General features: G+C 51.7%; 1 protein-coding gene across 1 annotated transcript in view; it reads right to left on the reverse strand.

Moving 5' to 3' along the window:
- Positions 1-9,964, reverse strand: part of PASK (PAS domain containing serine/threonine kinase) — a 31,442-nt gene extending 21,478 nt beyond the window's left edge. The window contains exons 1-7 of the mRNA XM_014467081.2: positions 9,625-9,964; positions 6,204-6,431; positions 4,107-4,339; positions 3,376-3,546; positions 2,663-2,803; positions 1,764-1,898; positions 1,327-1,587 (exon numbers count right to left, since the gene is read on the reverse strand). Of these exons, the coding sequence (XP_014322567.1) occupies positions 1,327-1,587; positions 1,764-1,898; positions 2,663-2,803; positions 3,376-3,546; positions 4,107-4,339; positions 6,204-6,431; positions 9,625-9,736 (1,281 nt within the window). The 5' untranslated portion in view covers positions 9,737-9,964. The remainder of the gene's footprint in view (positions 1-1,326; positions 1,588-1,763; positions 1,899-2,662; positions 2,804-3,375; positions 3,547-4,106; positions 4,340-6,203; positions 6,432-9,624) is intronic.
- Between the last annotated feature and the right edge of the window lie 8 nt (positions 9,965-9,972).

A 9,972-nucleotide genomic window follows, 5' to 3' on the forward strand; every position in this document is an offset into this window, starting at 1 on the left:
AAACAGCAGTGCTCAGAACAGGAGAGAATCCAGACCTGCTACACCACCCACCATCCCTTCTGGGGGGAGAGGGAGACGGAAACAAGGTGCCCAGTCTCTGGGGTATCATTCCTCCAGGTGAGGGAGACCAAGTCAGATTTCCCTGAAAGGCCTGAAATCCTCTAATGCTCAACATGGAATTCATGACTTTTTGCCTTTTTCTTGTGAAAAGAGAAAACTAACACACTCTGAAGCTAATTATTCAGATATCTACACATTTTCTGAATTTGTCCCATGTTCTCCTCAGGCCTGGGAGCCCATGTTTACAAGCTTCCTACTCCAATGTCCTGGCATAAAAGGACAAAGGGCCTCGGGCAGTAGGATATTGACCCCCAGAATCCAGCAGGGGCATGTGCTGCACCGACCATGGCCCCAGTGTGAGGGTCCTGGGCCCAGGACTGCAAGGACAGACACTTTCTCTGGTCTGCATGTGGCCCCGACTCCCGGGCTGCCTTTGGTCACGTGAATCCAGAACATGCTCTTACCCACACACACCCTCCCTGAAGGGACCTGCTGTCCTCAACACTCCCACGAAAACCCTTGTCCAAAAATCATGCCAACTAAGTCTCCATTAACTTCAACTGAACCATGAGCCCCGGGAGGACATCACCCCTAGCCAACACCACATGGAACAGAATGGCTGTTCCACTTACAATTCAGCTCAAAGGACCGATTTATGACCAGAACACATGATTGTCACCTGGGCACTAAGTTTGAGGAGGTTTTTTGCAATAACTGGCACAGGACCACTCAGTAGTCTTGGGTAAGAAAAAAGGGGTAGTAGCACCCCTGGAGCCTGGCCCCTGGTGTGTGGAGACTTCTACCTCCCATGTGCAAGGAACTGAGAGAAAGCTCAACCAAGGAAGGTGGTCACAGAAATACCTTCCTTTGAACAGCAGGCTTCCCCAGTAACCCCCAGGGCTGTCAGGGGAGAAGCAGACAAGCCCCGACCTGAGGGTTCAGAGCAAATGCCCACAGCTGTGACACACACCCTGGTCCAGTCTCTTAGACCAGACTCGATAGGGATGAAGCTTTGAGGCAAGAGCTCCTTCCCTCTGCTGGGGTGGCTCTGGAGATGGTCCAGAGGGTCAGAATGCTCAGTCGGGTCTAGAAAAATCAAGCAGGAAAGTGGTACCATGAGCAAGGAATCCCTCTCAACCCGCATGCCCCCCAGTGAAGCCAGCAGCCGAACTGGAAGATGTGGATGCACAGGGCCAGGGACCAATGCACACCTTCACTGTGAGACCCAGACCAGCTTCCTCACAGGGAGTGGCCAGCCATGCCCACCTTGCCCAGGAGCTCGGTCCTCCCATAACCAAACAGCATCAGTGCAAAGCTGTGATTGATGCCATAGATGGTCCCATCCGACAGGAGGGTGATAAGGCCGCTGATGGTGGAGAACACCCAGATGGACGCCGAGTAACCTTGCTCAGGGGCCGCCTGGCCGGCTTCTGCCTCCTTGCTATTGGGCTTAGGTTTCAGCTTTAAGCTCAGAGGGAAGGTGGTACCATCCTTGGCTCTTCCGACAGACCTCTGAATCTTGAGATTCTGAAAGAAAGATGCACCACTGAACAGATGGCATCTCATCACTGAGCTCTAAGTCTCTGCTGCTTTAGATCATCTATCACATGCCTGGCATGGGGGCACCTCAACATCCAGCTCCCTACACCCTCCTCCCTCCCTCAGTCTCCCAGGGAAGGCAGGGCAGGGGGTCAGGACCCCACCTGTGGGAGAGGCTGGCCAGGTGCAGGGAGCTGCACGGAAGGGATCAGGTCTGTGATGCGTTGCCCAGCCACCTCGTTTCCACACTCGTAGCCGTGCAGATGGGCAAAGACACTGTCACACGATGTGATCGTTCCCTTGGAGGAAAAGCCAGTGTTATAATAACAGCTTCTTTTTTAAAATATATTTTTATTGATTTCAGAGAGGAAGGGAGAGAGAGAGAAAGATAGAAACATCAGTGATGAGAGAGAATCATTGATCAGCTGTCTCCAGCATGCCCCCTACTGGGGACCAAGCCTGCAACCTGGACACATGCCCTGACCAGGAATCAAACCATGACTTCCTGGTTCATAGGTTGACACTCAACCACTGAGCTACACTGACTGACTATAATAACAGCTTCTTGTACTTCAGCTTCAAACTTCACTGAACCTCAGTGACACCTTCAAGCTACTCCTCCTGCAAAAGATACATAACAAATGGACTTCTAACAACAGGTCAGCTGGCTCCTCCTGCCACATGGACCTAAACTGTTCAATCTGGAGGCATCTGCAGAGCCCAGCACACTGCAGAAGCTCATCAGCTAGTACAATGACCACGTCCACAGCTCACATCTGCATGCTGTCTGTGTGCAGCCACCATCCTGAGGGCTTTACGTATACTATTTTATTGAAGTGTTAAAACAATCCCATGAGTGGTTACAATTATATCCTGATTTGGCAGATGAGGAAACTGAGGCATGGGGAGATAAGGTTCCTTGCCCAAGAACATAATTACTAAAGGACTCAGCAGATGGGGGCAACCTCCAGAACCCTCATTGTTGCTGCCTAGACGCACATGGTAGGAACAGTCTGTGTGATGCACTGGGGAGAAGACGTGAGGTCAAACTTGCGAAACTTACATCACTTTGGAAAGAGACCCAGGCTGAGACCCTCTCCACTGGCTCCAGCACGACCACACAGCACAGGCGGGGCTCCTGCTTCATCCTCTTCATCCACACGGACACTGGGATCCGCTCACTGCTTCGGCTCACAACGTCCACCTGTGGACAGGGACAAGCTGCACCTGCAGCCTACCCCTCCCCCATCGGCCAGGCCCGCCCCATTCCAGGCACATGGTATTTTCAAGCTCTGCTCACCTGCCTGTACTTTGTGTAAATAAAGTACAAACAAGGTTTCTGACACTGAACTTTACAATCTGAGTGAAAGTTCTACCAAAAGAGTAGATTTTATTATCAGCGGCATCTGTAATTTCTTAAAGAAACAGACACAGTCCCTAGGACAGGTAATTTTTCCAGGGTATTAGATGCCGTCTAATCTTCCAGTGCCTGAGACCCAGGGCTCAGCATCTAACATGCAGTTCAACCCATCAAAATCCGGGCTGGACACATCCCACAAGCCAGACCCCCCAACACCACCAAAAAGTAAAAACATGTTTCTCTCTCGGGAACCTGAGGTGGTGTCTACAGGTTTGCAGATGCTGTCAGGCTTGCTCCCAAATGAGCAGCGCCAGGCCAGCAGCAGTGGCTTCTGTTCCTGTGGTGTCCTCGCCACCCCCCTGCTGCTCCCCAGGCTGCACATTCCAGCTGGCAGCAGTCCACAAGCCCGGACTCACCACTGTGCCAAACACCACGGCAGCATGGCCATCAGCCTCCACATGCTCCTCGCTGAGCGCTTCCACCACATCGCAGTCTGGCTTCAGAAAGAACTGCGTGAGCTTCAGGCCGATGAGATCGTGGCTGCTGTACCCCAGGAGCCGGCAAGCATTGTCGTTGGCAACCAGGATCTGAGTGTGGCAGAGAGAAGACACCAGCATCACCAGCAGCATCTCTAACTCCCGGAGCAGTGAGAAGAAGGTGGCTTGGGCACCCTCAGGGGAGGGAGACCCATCCTCTCCCCACCATCTACTGTGGGCAGGCTCACACAGACGCTCTCAGGATATCCGTGTCTGACCAAGTGGAAAGGAGAGTGTCCCCTGACAAGATGGGCATATCATCAAGACCAGGAGGCAGTGATGGGACATGCGCCACACTTCCAACAGTTTCAGTTCTTTGTGTATAAAAATGTGCATTCATGCCAACATATTTAGCTCAAATATTGAACAGTGTTATTTCAGTTCAGCCAACACTTCAGCAAGCACAAGTAAATAACAGGTCTCATCCTCTCCGAGTCAATGTGATTGACTGAGTCACATTTAGGTCTCCGAATTCATCTCTGTTGTCACTATAGAAGTAAAACCAAACATTTTTCTAGTTGCCCTTAAACGCACAAATACCTCTAATTGAGATTACAGGTTGAAGGCACAGACCCCAAATCCATGGCTGCATCACAAAGCGCAGCAAATACCTCTGAAGTCTTGGCATCCACCGTGAAGATGGCCTTGTTGGGGTTGCCCGCAGGGGCTGGGAGCAGGGGTGTGGAGCACCCAGAGGACAAGCCACGCAGCAATGAGCAGCAGGACATGCTGCCCAGGAACCCGGCTGGGTCCGCCTGCTCGGCCATGGCTGTGCACTGCACTTTCCCTGTGCAGATGTTTTGGGCAGCCAATGACGAGAGACAATAGGAGGACCATCTGTCTTCTGGAAAGAAAAGAAAAGGAAGCTTTAGAGTCCCTGGCTGCCAGGAGCTTGCTTCTGAAACACACAAAGCCCACAGCCCTCACCCCCAACCCCTGCAAAATGACTAACCTATAGAGTTGATTCATATGCTAACAGTTCCGAGTCCAAGGGCTCCATAGTCAGCAGAGCTGTGTCCCTCAGAGCTCAACATTTCTGTGCAAATAACACTCCCACCAGCCAGCCAAGGGGCACTCTCCCATGTACGTCATTCCAGAATCCATTGCTGCCCTATCACTTGTTCCCAGAAGTTCACTAATCCAAGTACTATCTGCTGTCTCCACTCCCCGCCCTCCATTCTGCTGAACTGGTCACTCCTCACCTCCAAAAAGTCTGCTCTTGGCAATACCTCCAGTGGCTCCCCTCAGCTGCTCCCACATCCTGCAGTGCCTGCCCTCAGTACAGCACCCTGCCCCTCCCCTTCCCAGCCTCTCACCACTGCCATGGCTCAAATAAAAATAAAAAAATAAAAAGATTCCCAGGTGATTCTATTGTGCAGCCAAGGTTGAGAACCACTGTTCTAGGGCAGTGGTCGGCAAACTCATTAGTCAACAGAGCCAAATATCAAGAGTACAACGACTGAAATTTCTTTTGAGAGCCAAATTTTTTAAACTTAAACTATAGGTAGGTACATTGTTATTAACTTAATTAGGGTATTCCTAAGGCTTAGGAAGAGCCACACTCAAGGGGCCAAAGAGCCACATGTGGCTCGTGAGCCGCAGTTTGCCGATCACGGCTCTAGGCGATTGAAAACCAAACAAGAGTCACCCTCCGCCCTAACTGGTTTGGCTCAATGGATAGAGCATCGGCCTGCGGACTGAAGGGTCCCAGGTTCGATTCCAGTCAAGGGCATATACCTTGGTTGCGGGCACATCCCTAGTAGGGAGTGTGCAGGAGGCAGCTAAATTGATGTTTCTCTCTTATCAATGTTTCTAACTCTTTATCCCCCTCTCCCTTTCTCTCTGTAAAAAATCAATAAAATATATATTTTTTTAAAAAGAGTCACCCTCCTATCCCCTCTGGGTCCTTCACTGAGGAGCCTCCACCTTCTCAGTGGCCTCATCAGATCAGGAGCCCAAGGTCAGCTCCACTACCTCGCACCTTGGAACAGACACTGTGGCACCAGCTCTGCCTCTGCTCCCGAATGCCCCATCCCTGGGCCAGCGCACCTGGCTGACGCCCAGTCCTGAGGGGTGGTTGCCTCATGACCCCCAGCCCCCCTCTGTCAACTGCTCTTTCCTCAAAACCGGGCCCATCTTCTCTCCCTTGCACCCATCTCTGGCTCCCTGCCATCTCTCCACTGTCCTAACATCCCTGTGTTCCAGGCCCACCCAGGTTCTAGGGTGGACCCTGCTGTCTCCTGAAGCAGCACCCCTGCCCCCCATCCCCTACAGAAGACAAGCCCCTCAAAGGCAGAACAACCCTTTCTTCCTTGCTGTGTCTGGGCTTTGGCACCCCCACCCACCACAGCTGTGAAGCTGGCTGTCCCCACCTGGTCTGCTCTGCCCGGGTCCAGGAGAGCCTGAGCCTGCAGTGCAGTCAGTAGGTACTGGCTGAGCTAAATCTGTGTCTCACCTGCAATGCAGCCCAGCCCAGGACAGTGTTCCCCACACTCTGAAGTAAGAGATGATATTTTGCTTTAATTTAATCCTGAAATGTAGAGAATTCCAACCGCTGCCTGAAAAGGAGAGTTTCCTAAGAATCTCATGAACAGACACACCAGGAAAGACGTGCGGCATAGTTGGCCAGTGCACAGAGCACCTAAACCTACACCTGTCTCTGCAAGAACAGAGACGAGATGCCCACATGACCACAAGGAGGTAGTCACCAGAGAGTGCCATCCTGCTCTGGCAGAGTTTCGAGAGCCCATTCCTTCTGTTCAGGTGTCTGTGGGCCGAGGACACAGACTTGCTGAGCTGGGGGGAGGTCTGCACAGCAGGGCCCTCAGAGGGTGCCAACGAGGATGGGTTCCCACACAGACACCTCCAGTCCTTTTCCAAGGCGGGTGAGCCTCTGTCCTCCATTGAGAGATGGTAGGCCGTGGAACAGCCGTCAACTAGAAAACAAGGAGACCCTAATCAACATCTGCAATGCAAGAAGGCAAAGACAGTTTAACCAAGTAATTATTCCCAAGGCTGCGTTAAGCTCAGCCCCAAAAGGCTCACACACCCAACTGCCCTCTGGGTCAAAATCTACATGAGGATAGTTGAACCAAAGTCCTGCTAAAAGGAGCTCTTCAGTGGCATACACAGGAAGAGATGGGAAAGAAGAAAAAGAGGAAAATGGACCAGAGTGGGAGAGGGCCGAGGGGAAGACTGGGCTGCAGGTCACAGAACTGAAAATGCTCTCAGATCAAGAGGAACGTTATCAATGCCATGAATCAGATGGGTCCAACCAATTGCACCCGAATCACCCACGGAGCTTCTAAAAACATAGCAATGTAAGGCCAAGGCTGAGTGTCTAGAGATGCACCACAGCCGAGATTTATGTTTTGAACTTTTTATTTTTAGTTATTTGTGGATTTTCATGTAGATATAAGAAAAAAAATACAGAAAAATTCTACATGGCCTTCACTGGGTTTCCTCCGATGGTTACATCTTATGTAACTACAGAAAAACTGCCTAGAGGCCTGGACCAGGGGCTTGAGAAGCGAGGAGTCATAGGGCCCAGGAGACACGCCCACCCAGAGCTGCATCATCCAAACTTCAGGCAGAGGTTTCCTCTGTGGGTCCAGCAACGAGCTGGCATGGTAAGGAAGGACACAATGGCATAGGGTCCCCTGGTTCCAAATTTGGGTGGCGGGTTTAAATGGTTCACTTTACTGTTATGATTCACAACTGATACTGCATTTATTCTTTTGTATGAGGCAACTGTACGTACTAAAGATTCAGAGACATTTTATATACACATATACATCCAGCATGGGATCCTGAAAAGCAACAGCTGAATGAGTAGGAAGCTAGAAAGAAATTAAATAAGAAACCCTCAGAATGTATTGCTTTTGTTCAAATAGCAATATTTAATGTCTCTAATAATTTCTATAAGTAATTATGACATGATCCTAGTTTTCTACTTCTTCAACCAATCTACAGACAAAACACAGAAGACTTGATTACAGCTTCAGACTTACATTGTAAATGTTACAAAACTTTACTTTGTAAAAGTAACAAGGGGGGTTAGGGGGGAAGGAAATGTGAAGCCTCCATAAGGGCAAGAAATTTTGCCTTTCATGCAAAGAAATAATTAGTCTTAAACTGATAAACCAGCAGATGTGGGAAAGACAAATCCTTTTCCCTTTGTGCTTCCTGCACTGCTGTGGTCCTTCGTGGGCCAGCTTGGCACTGCACGGCATATCCCAACCCCAGGGACTAGGGCCTCTGGCCTCTGAGCACAGAGCTTGACTTCACACCACTGTAGATCACTTCCTTTTCTCAGGGTTAATTTTGAGTCAAACAGCAACCAGAACTGTGCGCAAGTCCAGGCCTAGGTATTTAGAATAGTTTTTTTTTAAGCAATGGCAGTTTGGTATTGGGGTCGTGGTGTGGGGACCAGAGTGAAGGGGGATTATCATGGGAAGCTGAACACAGAGAGGACTTCATGATGCCTTAGAACAGTGGTCGGCAAACTGTGGCACAGCAAACCGCGGCTCTCAAGCCACATGTGGCTCTTTGGCCCCTTGAGTGTGGCTCTTCCACAAAATACCGGCTCTTCCACAAAATACCAACTTCTGCGCATGGGCCATGAAGTTTCAATCGCACTGTATGTGCGCGCCCGCACGTGGTATTTTGTGGAAGGGCCACACTCAAGGGGCCAAAGAGCCGCATGTGGCTTGTCAGCCGTGGCTTGCCGACCACGGCCTTAGAATAATCCTATTCCTGTTGCCAGTTTTGATTCCAGAAGGTGTGAGTGACCCTGCTCAGACCAAACAGAAACAAGGAGAGCATTGCAGGGAACTTTTGGAAAGCACTCCTTCCTCTTATGGGTGAACTTCTGGAAGCAACCATCTTTGTGCCACTAGAACACAAACTAGGAAGCAAATAGCTCCAATTGCCCCCACCACTGCTGTACAACCAAGAGCAGAACCAGCCTCAGGATGAAGCCCACACGTGGCCAGCAGAGCAGAAGATGGCAAGAACATCACTGTGCACCAGCAATGAACCCACCCTAAAATCTACCTTCCTCTGGACTGCAGGTTTGGGGGCCAATGACTTTATCGGCCGTCAGAGCCATTTTCAGACTATGTCTCAAAGACTGTGTCTTTTTCTTGCATCAAGCATCCTGAACAATACCCAGGACAACGGCTGCTGTAACAGAGGGTGTAAGCAAGGGGTTCCTCGAGGAGGCACTGCAGAGGGTATAAGCCTTCCAGGCAGAACCACCACAGGTCAAAGATGCCCACAGCCCTTGGGAAGGAGTAGCCAGGCATAGGGAAGGAGTAGCCAGGCATAACTCCCAGGGCCCCTTAGGCCTGCCCAAGCAGTCTGGATTTCATCCCTAAGATTCACTTTAATGGCCTCTATGCTCGGGAACAACAAGACCAGACACACATTTCATGAAGATCACTCCAAGGGCAAGGGTCGGGGGAGATGGGGAGAGAAAGGTTACAGTAATCCAGGCAAGAAATTATGAAGTCTGAAATGAAAGCAATAGCAGAAAGATGGCGAAGGGTACCCTTAAGAAAACACTTGACATAAAACTACCATCGATTTTCTGGGTGATGAGGTGAGGGAATGAAAGGCATCAAGACCACATCACGAGTTTTCAACGCAGGCCACTGCCATTCTCTGGAAAAGAAACACTGGTGAAGGTAAAATGAAGGAGAAAGCCGGGCGTGCTTGGGACATCCAAGTGAAGATGTCGGGAAGCCGTGGTCTGTACCCACAGCTCACGCATTCATCCCACTTTTACTGAAAAGCTCCTACGTGCCTGGCACCGTCCGCAGCTGAGCCAGACACGGCCTCGGTTCTAGAGCTCACCTTCCCCGAGGCAGGCAATGATCATGGATAAAGCGCACAGTTAACTCCAGGGGAGGACTGAGCGCGGGAAGGGCTGGGCAGAGGAGACGCGGAGGACCAGGGAGGCCCGGGCCCGGGACAAACGGCCGCAGGACGGCGGGCCACCCCCTGGGCCGAAGCCGCACGGAGGGGAGCCGGCAGCGGCGGGGACATAGCACTCAGGTTGGCTCATCCCAGGGCCGAGCCGGGGCCCCGCGGAGCCCGGGCCACCTCTCCAGGGCGCAGGTATCTCACCTGGAGCCGACGAACGACACCCGACCGAGTACCCCGCCACGAGGAAACCGTTCTTCCCCTCCAGTCCTGCCGGCCAATCGTAGAGCAACTCACGCCGATTGACAGGTCCCATAGGCCAACCACTGGCTCCTGTGGACGGGAGTTAGCGAGCCTGAGTGGGGAAGCCCGCGCTAACGGTAGCTAAGGACGCACCAGGCTCCTACGGCGCCTGAGAGGCGCCAGCGCCTCCTCCAACCCGGTCCGGCAGTCGCCGGTTCCTTCTTTCTCGGAATTGAGAAGGATGAGCAGCGCGGAGCTCGCCTCTCGGCTGCCTCGTCCTGGAGGCGGGGGCTGCGGGGACGACTCCTT

The sequence above is a fragment of the Myotis lucifugus genome, unplaced genomic scaffold (assembly GCF_000147115.1).
Source record: "Myotis lucifugus unplaced genomic scaffold, Myoluc2.0 scaffold_5, whole genome shotgun sequence".
Lineage (NCBI taxonomy): Eukaryota > Metazoa > Chordata > Mammalia > Chiroptera > Vespertilionidae > Myotis > Myotis lucifugus.